Source organism: Piliocolobus tephrosceles, chromosome 7 (genome assembly GCF_002776525.5).
Source record: "Piliocolobus tephrosceles isolate RC106 chromosome 7, ASM277652v3, whole genome shotgun sequence".
Classification (NCBI taxonomy): domain Eukaryota; kingdom Metazoa; phylum Chordata; class Mammalia; order Primates; family Cercopithecidae; genus Piliocolobus; species Piliocolobus tephrosceles.
Window position 1 is genome coordinate 98,475,721 of NC_045440.1, and position 13,748 is coordinate 98,489,468.

Below are 13,748 nucleotides of genomic sequence, written 5' to 3' on the forward strand. Positions count from 1 at the left end.
ATCAAAACTTGTTTGAAAGAGACATTCCCTTGCCTGAGTGTGGTGGCTCATGTCTGTAATCCTGGCACTTTGCAGGGCTGAGGCGGGGAGATCACCTGAGCCCAGGAGTTCAAGACCAGCCTGGGCAGCATGGTGAAACCTTTTCTCTACTAAAATACAAAAAATTCGCTGGGCATGGTGGCACATGCCTGTAATCCCAGCTACTCGGGAGGCTGAGACAGGACTATTGCTTAAACCCGGGAGGCGGAGATTGCAGTGAGCCAAGGTCGTGCCACTGCACTCCAGCCTGGGCAACAGAGCAAGACTCCATCTCAAAAAGAAAAAAATTCCCACTCTCATTTTCAGCAAAGAAGAAAGCATTAATTTCTATGCTGTGAAGCATCCTTTCATATTTGGTAAAAGAAATGGTTGAATTTTATGGAGTAATGTTAGGAACTGTGTGACCTTTTGGGATATTTACAATTTGCAATTTTTTTTTTCTTTTAGATAGAGGCTTGCTCTGTCACCCAGTCTGGAGTGCACGATCTTGGCACGATCTTGGCTCACTGCAACCTCCGCCTCAGTAACTGGGATTACAGGCACGTGCCACCATGCCCAGCTAATTTTTGTATTTTTAGTAGAGATGGGGTCTCACCATGTTGGCCAGGCTGGTCTTGAACTCCTGACCTCATAATGGGCCCGCCTCGGCCCCAGAAAATGCTGGGATTACAGGCGTGAGCCACTCCACTCAGCTACAATTTACTTATAAAAACTATATAGCATTTCATAATTAGGACATAAATTAGATGGTATTTGCTTAATGTTGTTACAGATAATATTAAAAAGCAAATTAAGAGTTCCTGCCTAGATAGACTAAGACCTTTATTGAAATTGAAAGGGAACTATATTAAATTAGGTTTGTAATGGGTCACTGAAAAGAGACAGATGTGACTCATCTCATGGAGGTTTACGTTCTTCAAAATAAGAAAGAAATGTCTTGAAAATATTGAGAAAGTAGCATGGTATAGAGGAATGAACAGGGACTGGTTCAGACAGATCTATTAGGTATAAATCTCTATTCTTCTATGTGATAGCTTTTATGGACATTCAGGCTAGTTATTTAACCTGTATGAACCTCATACTTATCTAATTGTGAGGATTTGTTGTAATGGAAGTCAAGTACCAAGTTCAGTGCTATCCCAAAGTAGCTGCTTAATTATGATAGATAATAATGCAGCTTGGTACAGTGGAAAAGAGCATAGGCTTTGGGAATTGACTTCAGTTGCATTCGTGGCTCCTCTGTTTTCTAGCTATTAGCAAGTCACTTAATTGCTCCAAAACTGCCTAGCAAAGTTGCTGTAAGGATTAGAAGTGGTTGGTGTAAGGGGCCCAGCTACATAATAAATATTCAGTAAATAGTAGCTATTGCTATATTAAGTGATTCTCATTTCTAAGATTATCTTTAAATATTCTCATAGTTTTAAATCTTTACATATCTTTCAAATCTGATTGCAAATTGAAGGTTCCAAGTGATGTTTTTTATTTTAACAGCTGCTTGGTCTAGTGTGGATAGGGGAATGAATACCTCTGAACAGAATTCTGCTTCTTTTGCATCTCTCACACTTAACTCTGCTGTTTCTGGTATGTGAAAACAGTCTTTTGTTCAGCTAACAAAAACATTTGTTTAATTTTAGTGCTTGCTATTTGAAGAGCTAATCAACATCAAGTACTGCTATCAATATAAACAGCAGGTATTATAAAGTGGCAGAGAGGCCTTTACAACAAGAAGAGAAGACCTAAATTCTTATGTGCAAATGGCTTAATTCCTCTCTCTAGGGGAGTAAGGATTCTGTAGCTTGAGATCACTGACAGTGCATTGGCACACAGACAAATACACACGAAAGGCCTTCCCTTCAAGTTCATATTCTTCTGTTGCTAAGGTAGTCCTACCATACTTTTAGTAAAAATTTGACATTTTACTTCTGTTCACCGTTACTCATCATGAGTTTAAAACTAACCCTTTCAGGTTATGGATTCCCACATAATAACTCTCAAGTATCTGTTGATGTATAAAATACATGATTACTAATAAACTACTGTTAATGCTGTATTACTTAAATGGATATATGTTTTGTTAATCATATAGAAGCTATATGTATTTAACAAATATTACATAAATATGGGAGGCCAGGTGTGGTGGCTCACATCTATAATCCCAGCACATAGGGAGGCTGAGGTGGGAAGATCACTTGAGCCTAGGAGTTCCAAGACCAGCCTGGGCAACTACATCACTACATAATTTTTTTAAAAAAACTTAGCCAGGCATGGTGGTGTTTATCTGTGGTCCCAGCTACTCAGGAGGCTGTGGTGGGAGGATCGCATTGGTCTGGGAGGTTGAAGCTACAATGAGCAATGAGTCGTGAGTGCTCCACTGCACTTCAGACTGGGTGATAGACTCTGTCTTAAAACATAGATATATGTGTGTGTGTGTATGTTATGGGAGACATTGTTTAGTTTGGAATTTGTGGACCCAGTTTACTAATTTTGCAGTTCCACAGTGTCTGGAATCACTAACTTAGAAAGGGGATCAGCAAACTTTTTGTATACAGGGACAGATGGTAAACATTTTAGGCATTGTGGGCCATGCAGCCTCTGTTGCAGTTACTCAACCCTGCCATTGTAACAGGAAAGCAACCTGAGACATTAAGCAAATGACTGTCTGGTTATAAAATATTATTATTTTGATTTTTTTTTTTTTTTTCCTTTTGAGACAGAGTCTCACTCTGTCACCAGGCTGGAGTGCAATGGCGCAATCTCAGCTCACTGCAACCTCCGGCTCCCTGGTTCAAACGATTCTCCTGCCTCAGCCTCCCAAGTATCTGGTACTACAGGCACACACCACCATACCCGGCTAATTTTTTGTATTTTTAGTAGAGACAGGGTTTTACCATATTAGCCAGGATGGTCTCCATCTCTTCACCTCATGATCTGCCTGCCTCAGCCTCCCAAAGTGCTGGGATTACAGGCGTGAGCCACCGCGCCTGGCCTGACTTTTTTTTTAACCATTTAAAAATGTAAGAACTATTCTTGGCTCATGGGCCATATAAAAACCTGATGGTTGGATTTGGTCTGTGGGTCATAGTTTGCTAAACTCTGATCTCATAGACCACGTTTCAGTTCCAGAGGTACAAGTTTATTGCTTCCTCATTTGATGACTCTGTACAACACACATGCTATTCCCTTCATATATGCAGAGAAAGCAGTGTGAGCTGCTAAAGGAATAGCACCAGTGTTACAGTACTGCTTCTAAGCAGGTAATATATTTATTACATGTGAATTTTATAGGGTTACTCTGTTGGTTAAAGTTTACATTAAAATATACATATTAAACATATATATAGAGAGAGTATATATCAAGCAGATAATATATTAGTGGAATGCTGCTGGTAAGATCATCTGTAACCAAGAAGAAATTTATAAATTAGTAAGGACTCTGGTAGGAGGACGTGATTGTGTGTAACACTTTTATACTAATCAAGTATCTTTTCTTCCTAACCATTTCTTTATATAGTGGCTCTGAATCCAAAATACATATCAGAGTCATCTAAGGACTCCAGTACACAAGTAAATTCCGATTCAAAAGGGGTGTGTGTGTGTGTGTGTGTACGCATGCGTGTGCACGCGAGTGCCTGATGGAGAACCACTGCTTTACATTTACATCCTAAAATGAATTTATATCTATAAAGCAAGGGATTTGACCTGGCATCAGTGGACTCATATGCCCCCAAAACTATATGCAAAATTTTGTGTTAAGCTCTGGACAGTAGACTACCACAGCTTTCATCAGGTTCCTAAAAGACTGTGTGAACCCACTCTCACCCAACCTACTCCCCTCACCTGAGAAAAAACAAAAACAGACAAAACTTATGAAATATGTTTTGTTTTCTTTAAATGCACTTGAACTTAGTCTCTAGACCTCCTGCAACTCTTCTTGTCTCTTTGGCTTCTCTCTGCCTCACCTCTCTAGATAACCACCTATTTTTTTAATGTTTCTTAGCCAAAAGATTCTAGCTAACTCAGACATTTTCTGGTTCCCTCTTGCAGGGTTCTGAGGATACATAACCCTGAAACATCCAGGACTAAAATGATCGATGGCAGAGATTTATATTGTGTTTTATTTTCCATTAAGAAGAAGGAAAAAACAACTTTTTTTTGACTTCTTGAAATTTGTAGGCAGGGCACAGTGGCTCATGCCTGTAATCCCAGCACTTTGGGAGGTCGAAGAGGATCCCTGGAGGCCAGGAGTTCAGGACCAGCCTGGGCAACACAGGGAGACCCTCTCTCTACAAAAAAAAATTAAAAAATAAGCCAGGAAACCAGGCGTGGTGGCTTATGCCTGTAATCCCAGCACTTTGGGAGGCCAAGGCAGGAGGATCACTTAAGCCTAAGAGTTCAAGACCAGCCTGGGCAATGTGGTAAAACCCCATCTCTACAAAAAATACAAAAATTAGCTGGGTATGGTAATGTGTGCCTGTAGTCGCTACTACTTGGGAGGCTGAGGTAGGTGGATTGCTTGAGCCGAGGAGGCAGAGATTGCAGTGAGCCAAGACTGTGCCACTACGCTCCAGCCTTGGCAACAAAGCGGGACTCTGTCTCAAAAAAAGAAAAAATAAAAAAAGCCCAGCATGGTGGTACAAGCCTGTGGTTCCACCTGCCTGGGATGCTGAGGTAGGAGGATCTCTTGAGCCTGCGAGGTTGAGGCTGCAGTGAGCCATGATCATGCCACTGCACTTCAGCCTGAGTGAAAGAGTAAGATCCTGTCTCAAAAAAAAAAAAGAAAAGAAAATTGTAGGTAACGAGTTGACGTATAATACAAAACACAAAATGTAATGGATTGGTGCTAGGGAAAACATAAATTTCTGATCATTGAATTTGATCAAGTGATTATCATAGTTAATTTAAAATTACCCTCAATTCTACTTTTCCTTTTAACTTAACTCTTTTTCTAATGTCTGAATTTTTCCTTTTAGGAGAAATTTTAAAAATAAAGTCTCCGTGTCAAAGTATAGAACTATTGTTATGAAACATCATTAGGAAATTCCATTTTTAATTTTATTGCATTCGTTTTTCATTTAAGGGTCTACTGCTGAGCCAGTTTCTCAGTCTACCACTTCTGATTATCAGTGGGATGTTAGCCGTAATCAACCCTATATCGATGATGAATGGTCTGGGTTAAGTATGTCCTTTTAAAAATTATCAGTTATTTTTTGCAGAATTTTCTTTCTAGCACCCTGATTTCATGCTTTATGTTTTAATTTTAATTCTAATTTCTCACCTTTAAAGGTCATAAGAATATAATTTAATACCAAATGTGCTACTTGAAACCTGATTATTGAATACCTGTAGAATTAAAACTGAATTTTCATAATTGAGGCAATATTTAAACATAAAGTTTTCTTCTAGTTGCTCTGTAGTATTTCTAGTTTTTAAATTTTTTGTTTTAAATGAATGTCTGTTTCTCCTCCTAGGTAGTATAATAGACTGACTTCAATATACAGGAATGGCTTTGTATTTGTGAAGTGTACACACATTTTTGTGCTGGTGGAAAACTACTTTCCTAACCCAGTTGCCAACAGTTTAGTTAAAGGAAAACTCATTTTAGAAAGGAAGAATATGGTTTGTATGTTCAGAAAGTTCATGCCGTCTTCATTTAAAAAAAAAAAAAAAATGGCCGGGTGCGGTGGCTCAAGCCTGTAATCCCAGCACTTTGGGAGGCCGAGACGGGCGGATCACGAGGTCAGGAGATCGAGACCATCCTGGCTAACACGGTGAAACCCCGTCTCTACTAAAAAATACAAAAAAAACTAGCCGGGCGAGGTGGCGGGCGCCTATAGTCCCAGCTACTTGGGAGGCTGAGGCAGGAGAATGGCGTGAACCCGGGAGGCGGAGCTTGCAGTGAGCTGAGATCCAGCCACTGCACTCCAGCCTGGGCGACAGAGCAAGACTCCGTCTCAAAAAAAAAAAAACCTAAATCTCAAAATTTACTTTCTCTGAATTTTTATTTCACATCCTTTTTTACTATTTACTGTTTTCTACTGTTAGCACTTATATGTTCCCTGTGGGGTTTTCCACCATTTTTAAGCATATGTTTTGCTTCTCCAAGTAAAGAACCCTCTGAAAGTGGGGACTAGTACTCTTTTATACACTCAGGACCTAGTGAAAGCCTTTATACATAGGTGCTCGGTAGTAATAGGAATGACAATAAAAACCAGTGTGCCAGGCACTGGTTTTAGTCTTTTGGATTTTATTATCTCATTTAATGCTTAAAACATTTCTGTGTGGTAGGTTTTATTTGTTTCCACACTTTCCAGATGAAAAAACTGTGACAAGGGAAAGTTATCTAGCTTTCCCCAGGCCACACAGTTAGTTAAATGGAGGAAGGTGGTATTCATACCCTGCTAGTCTGGCTCCAGAGTTCATGCTCTTAACCACTCTCTGGTACAGCCTTGGTGATGATAGTAATCATCAAGGTAAGCTTGCGACACAGTGGTTAAAGCACAGTTTTTACAGATTAAGGGAGATGAGGGGAGAAAGATCAGGGAGGACCATATTGTGAAGTGCCATGCCTTGAATTGCTGGCTAAAGATTAGGGAGCTGGGGGTTTTCAGTACTAGCTTAGACAGTAGATAAGAATTTTAGTCCTGACTCTAAAATGTAGTACCTCATATAGTTTGGGCTTTGTCACTTATCTGGGAGCTGTAAAATCGAGCAAATAACGTGTCATATCTATTTTCATAGGTTGTTATGAGGTTTTAATGAGGTAATGGGTGAACATGAAAGCTCTGTAAATTACAGTCATCTCTCAGTATCCATGGGGGGTTGATTCCAGGACCCCCTTCAGGTTCCAAAATCCCCACATGCTGAAGTCTTCTATGATAAAATGGCATAGTATTTGCATATAACCTACATGTATCTTCCCATATATTTTAAATTATTTCTTGATTACTTGTAGTACCTAGTATGGTGTAAATAGTTGTTATACTGTATTGTTTAGGGAATAATGACAAGAAAAAAAAGTCTGTACATATTCAGTACAGGCACAGTTCATTCGTTTTTTTCCTGAATATTTTTGAACCCACAAATGGAAAACCCGTGGATACGCAGGGCTGACTGTGTATGAAGTATTTAAATCCAAGGTTTTACAAGGATGTGAAAGCACTATTTTTGGGAGGAAAAAAACGTAATATTTGTGCTTTTGGAAGAATTATCAGCTACATGCAGAATAGAACTGAGGAGTGATTATAACAATGATAGGAGTGACTATAGGAAAAGCAGTAAGGTATCTTGGGCTGCTGTGGGTTGAGGCAGAGGAAAATTGAGTGGACAGGTCTCCAGGCTTTCCTGTTTGGACAGAATAGATCCACTTTTTATTTTATCCATATTAAGATACTTTGAATATGAAAAACATGATTGGCTGCTAAAATAAAAGATTTTTAAAACATGTATTCACAGGATTCTGTAGTTAATCAAAGTAATATGTATCAGAAACACCAATTTCCTCAACTTTGTTATGCTGTATTGGCAGTCTTTTTAAGCCCAGAGTTTTTCTTCAGCGTTTTCTCTGTAAGCTTTGTTTTCTGTGTCACCATCTTTAATTCTGCTCTATTATTGGTGCTCAGTGAATTTAATTATTACTTCTGAATTTCCAAAATGAATGATTTAGTATTTGAGATTACTAATCCACAAAGTATATTATGTTAGATTTACATTTACAGTATGATATAATTAATATATTGACCCCCCAGTTTGAAGACACATTAATCCGTTACTATCTTGACCATAAAGGAACAGCATTATTGTAACCTATGTAAAAAGTCAGATGTTGAATAGAACTTTTTCTTGGCACACAGGAGTGAATGAATTCACTGCAGCATAATGGAGTGGTTGAGAGCATGAGCTTTCAGGACAGACTACCTGGGTTTCAATCTTAACTTCCTTGCCTTTGCCCTTACGCAGGTTACATGATTATTCTATGCCTCAATTTCCTTATCTGTAAAAATAGTAATTCCTCCCCAACAGTATGGCTGAGAAGATTAAATGAGTTAATACATATAAAGCACTTAGAACACTGCCTCACATATAATAAATATAATAAATAGCCAGTAAGTGCTGCTGTTTCTGCTGTTGGTGTCCTTCTGGTGGCAAAATAAGTCTACCCAATGTGGTTAACTAACCCAATGTGGTTAACATTGGAGAATGTCTTTCTAACATGATTGTTTTCTTTTATTAAAAAGTTATTAAAGTTTACATTGAATTAAGTTCTGACAAGAAACAGCTGACAAATAAAGACCAGCAATGAGATGCTTAAACCTAAAACATTATTCTATAAGCGAATTAAATGGAGAGACAAATTCCTTACCCTTTTGAAAAGAAAACCAGTATGGCTCTTTGAAAAGACATTGGCAGACTAATGGGAAACTTTAGAGATGAGAAATTATAATTGAAGCAAACTATACTGTGAATCATTTTTAAGGGAACTATGTTTAAGAAGTTTTTTAGTATATTAGGCCTATGAATCTTAAGAATTAGTTACTCAGGCCGGTGCCATGGCTTACACTTGTAATCCCAGCACTTTGGGAAGCCAAGGTGCAAGGATGTCTTGAGCCTATGCATTCAAGACCGGCCTAGGCAACATAGTGAGACCCCATCTCTACAAAAAAAAATTAGCAGGGCGTGGTTCGCATGCCTGTAGTCCCAGCTACTCAGGAGTCTGAAGTGGGAAGATCACTTGAGCCTGAGAAGTCTAGGCTACAGTGTGGCATGATCTTGCCACTGCACTCCAGCCTGGGCAATAGAGCGAGACCCTGTCAAAAAAATACTTTCACTAAGCATTTTACTTGATTTTTATTTTTCGCCTCCACCTCCCACCACATTTTTTTTGTTTGTTTTTGTTTTTTTTTGAGATGGATTCTCGCTCTGTCGCCCAGGCTGGAGTGCGGTGGCCGGATCTCAGCTCACTGCAAGCTCCGCCTCCCGGGTTCACGCCATTCTCCTGCCTCAGCCTCCGGAGTAGCTGGGACTACAGGCGCCCGCCACCTCGCCCGGCTAGTTTTTTGTATTTTTTAGTAGAGACAGGGTTTCACCATGTTAGCCAGGATGGTCTCGATCTCCTGACCTCGTGATCCGCCCGTCTCGGCCTCCCAAAGTGCTGGGATTACAGGCTTGAGCCACCGCGCCCGGCCACCACATGTATTAAGAAGATGGGTGAAATGTTGGTATATTGCCTACTCAGTTGCCTAAACTTTTTTCTACTTAGTGGTTTCTTTTCTGGCAAGAAGTCTTAGAGACATGGCTTATGGACAGCAATTTTCAAAATCTGGGTTTCTTATCTGTGAGAGTTAAGCAAAACCAATGATAGCTTTGGTATGTGAACCTCCTAAAAGTATTATTAATTAATGCTTAGTATAAGATGAGTAGTTGGTTCCAGACATCTACTAGATTGAAGTTTATCTTACATATGAAGTATATCTTACTGAGAGGTTCATCAGAATTGTGAGAAATAAATTTTTAACTATACATGCCTTATAGATTAGAAACTGGTTTTAATATCATCAGTGATAATAAAAACAATAGCTACCACTTATTGAGTGCTTACTGCATTGCCATGAATTGCTTTATATGTATCTCATATAATCCTCTCAGCAATCTTATGAGGTTGATAATAGAGCCCATTAAGAAACTTAACCAAAATCATCTTGTTATTAAGTGGTAGAACAATATTCAAATGTACATTTGTTTGACGTGAAGGCCCATGCTCTTCGCCTCTGTGTTACTATGTAATACTCCAGATACTTGCTCATGGTGGTGAATTTAGAAATACAGGAAGGAACTTCCTTTTTTGTAACACATTTCACACTTGTAATCACCTGTTCCATGTTTTTCGTCCACTAGACTATAAATTCTTACATTGTCTCTCCCTGTCCTCCACTAGCTTAGCTCTTTGTTTCCACAGCCCTCATGGCAGAATCTATCACTCTGTATTTAATTGTTTGTTAAGCTTACCTATTTTCACCCCTGAATAGACAGACTACAAACTGCATGTTTAGAGGGATTCTAATTTACTTATTTTTGTATCTCTAGTACCTACCTAGCTCAAGTTCTAGCACATAGTAAGTGCTTAATAAGGATTAGATAGATGTAATTTCACTATTAAAATATATTTATTATTCCAACCTGGGCAATATAGTGACACCCCTTCTCTACAAAATTTTTAAAATTAGCCAGGCATGGTGGCACACGGCTGTGGTCCCAGCTGCTCAGGAGCCTGAGGCAGGAGGATCACTTGAGCCCCAGGAGGTTAAGGCTGCAGTGAACTATGATTATACCACTCCACTCCAGCCTGGGTGACAAAATAAGACCCTGTCTCTTAAACTAAGACAAAATATATATATAATATATATAATGTTTTATTTTCTTTTTTTTTTTTTTTTTTTGAGGCGGAGTCTTGCTCTGTCGCCCGGACTGGAGTGCAGGGGCCGGATCTCAGCTCACTGCAAGCTCCGCCTCCCGGGTTTACGCCATTCTCCTGCCTCAGCCTCCCGAGTAGCTGAGACTACAGGCGCCCACCACCTCGCCCAGCTAGTTTTTGTATTTTTATTAGAGACGGGGTTTCACCGTGTTAGCCAGGATGGTCTCGATCTCCTGACCTCGTGATCCGCCCGTCTCGGCCTCCCAAAGTGCTGGGATTACAGGCTTGAGCCACCGCGCCCGGCCATAATGTTTTATTTTCTTCTGTCTCTTCCTCATATAAATTTGAGATCATACTGTGTAGACAGTTTTGTCTATGATTTTTTTTTTCTGTGAGCATTTTCCCAGATTGTTATATATTCTTCCAAAACGTAGGTCTTAAAACCTTCATAAGAATGTATTGGGCCGGGCGTGGTGGCTCAAGCCTGTAATCCCAGCACTTTGGGAGGCCGAGACGGGCAGATCATGAGGTCAGGAGATCGAGACCATCCTGGCTAACACGGTGAAACCCCATCTCTACTAAAAAATACAAAAAACTAGTCAGGCGAGGTGGCAAGCGCCTGTAGTCCCAGCTACTCGGGAGGCTGAGGCAGGAGAATGGTGTGAACCTGGGAGGCGGAGCTTGCAGTGAGCTGAGGTCCAGCCACTGCACTCCAGCCCGGGCGACAGAGCGAGACTCTGTCTCAAAAAAAAAAAAAAAAAATGTGTTATACCTCCCTGTTAAACAAAAACAATAATAGGGTTCACCTGGAAAAAATAAGAATAGCAAAAAGTAAATAAGAGTACTAAATAAAAGTAATGCAAACAAATTTGTCCTTCTAGATACAAAAATGTATTGCAGAGTTATGTATAGCACTGTCCCAGAAATAGATCAGTGGAATAGAACAGAAATTCTAGAAACAGACTGAAATGCATATAAAAGAATTGAGTAAGGCCAGGCATGGTGGCTCATGCCTGTAATCCCCAGCAGTTTGGGAGGCTGAGGCAGGTGGATCATGAGGTCAGGAGTTCGAGAGCAGCCTGACCAACATGGTGAAACCCTGTTTCTACTAAAAATACAACAATTAGCAGGGTGTGGTGATGCGCACCTGTAATCCCAGCTACTCAGGAGGCTGAGGCAGGAGAATTGCTTGAACCCGGGAGGCAGAGGTTGCAGTGAGCCAAGATTGTGACACTGCACTCCAGCCTGGGTGGCAGAGTGAGACTCCATCTCAAAAAAAAAAAAAAAGAAAAGAATTGAGCATTGCTGGGCGCGGTGGTTCACACCCATAATCCCAGCACTTTGGGAAGCAAGTCGGGCAGATCACGAGGTCAAGAGTTCGAGACCAGCCTGGCCAACATGTGAAACCCTGTCTCTACTAAGAATACGAAAATTAGCCCGGGTGTGGTGGCACATGCCTGTAATCCCCCAGCTACTTGGGAGGCTGAGGCAGGAGAATCGCTTGAACCTGGGAGGTGGAGGTTCCAGTGAGCCGAGATCATGCCACTGCACTCCAGCCTGGGCGACAGAGCAAGACTCCGTCTCGGGGAAAAAAGAAAGAAAGAAAGAATTGAGTATTTGATAAAAGTAGCATTAGGTATTAGTGGGAAGTGATTGGATTTTTCAGTTAAGCATTGTTGGGACAACTTGTTAACCACTTGGAAATAAAGCTTAACCTTTGTCATCTTAAACCATTGTAAATGAAACCTGACTATAAGTAGATTTACAGGAACATATATAGGAGTATATAATGTGCAGAGAGAAAAGGGAAGAATTAACTTTGAAAGCTACTTATTTAACCTGGGTAAAAGCAAAGACTGGTTTTTCCTTTTAGAATAAGTCATTGATCGCTTCCTCAAGGAGTTAAGAATTTAGTGCCTCCTATAGTGAAAGAAAGGGATCTAGAAGTCTAGAATAAAATTTATTTTTGGTAATAAATGATGAGTGAAGCCCTGAAAGTTATTCAAATGCTTTTGAAATGATTGGATAAAAAGCACATTGATCTGAAAAATATAAGAAAGTACAGGTTTAGTATTAAGGAGAGAAAAATAAGAGATTGAATATTGTCATGACTTGGTGAATTTGAAGAACCTAATTTTGAAAAGCTCATAAGGATAGGAGAGGTGTAGTATAAAATGACAGGTAGGGATTATAACTTTCGTACTACTGTTAAGAATTAATTCCAAACCCTAGAAAATAAATCAATTACAAAAGTGTTGTAATAATCAGGGGAGAAAGCAACCAGGTACTAGACCAAGTTAAAAATGGGTAGAGAAAAGAAATTCAGGAGACTGATAACAAAGGAAGCAGAGAGAGTGGAATCAAATGGCTAATAAATTTTCTGGAATTTCTTAGAAATTCCATTTAACCAAAAAAAAAAAAAAAAAAAGAAATTCCATTTAACCATATGATATGCTTAGCAGTGAATAAAGATTGTTACCATCATGTTACTTTTTTTTTCTGGCTCTTAAAATGTGTTTGGGAGACAGAACAATAACTTAAAATTACAGCTTAGTTGAACATAAGGAATTTTTAGTTTTTGCCTTTTAACTTATGGCAAAAATGATAGAGACCTAATTCACACTGTTAAATTTTAGATGGTCTGTCTTCTGCTGATCCCAACTCTGATTGGAATGCGCCAGCAGAAGAGTGGGGCAATTGGGTAGACGAAGAAAGAGCTTCACTTCTAAAGTCCCAGGAACCAATTCCTGATGATCCAAAGGTGAGTATGAGATTCCTGGGTGTTTATTTGTTAATGGAAGAGACAGGCTGGGCACGGTGGCTCATACTTATAATCCCAGCACTTTGGGAGGTGCTGTGGGAGGATTGCTTGAGCCTGGGAGTTCAAGGCCAGCCTGGGCAACATAGTGAGACCCCATCTCTATTTATAAAATAAAGCAACCGAAGGAGAATTCTGGGTCACAGAGGCTGACACAATTGAGAGGATCAGGGAAGCAATAATCAACAGCATCAGAAACAGCAAACCCAAGTTTGGATAGGAATGGAGGAGAGAGAGTGGATAATAGCAACATGTGGTATCAGGAATGGTTTTGCTGGGATTGGGGGGGGGTTGTATTTTAATGATAGGGGAGATTTTGGTATAGGGTCAGCAGGTTTTTTTGTTTGTTTTTTGTTTTTGTTTTTTTTTGTGAGACAGAGTTTCGCTCTTGTTACCCAGGCTGGAGTGCAATGACATGATCTCGGCTCACTGCAACCTCCGCCTCCCGGGTTCAAGCAATACTCCTGCCTCAGCCTCCCAAGC

The 13,748-nt window shown here is 39.9% G+C and overlaps 1 protein-coding gene across 6 annotated transcripts in view; it reads left to right on the forward strand.

The window, feature by feature from the left end:
• MTDH (metadherin) overlaps positions 1-13,748 on the forward strand; it is an 81,812-nt gene that overhangs the window by 46,122 nt on the left and 21,942 nt on the right. For 2 of the 6 annotated variants that reach the window (XM_023183960.2, XM_023183959.2), the window contains 3 exons: positions 1,531-1,620; positions 5,117-5,215; positions 13,084-13,208. In XM_023183960.2, the coding sequence (XP_023039728.1) occupies positions 1,531-1,620; positions 5,117-5,215; positions 13,084-13,208 (314 nt within the window). The remainder of the gene's footprint in view (positions 1-1,530; positions 1,621-5,116; positions 5,216-13,083; positions 13,209-13,748) is intronic. The other 4 variants (XM_026454925.1, XM_023183961.2, XM_026454926.1 and 1 more) reach the window with 2 other exon arrangements.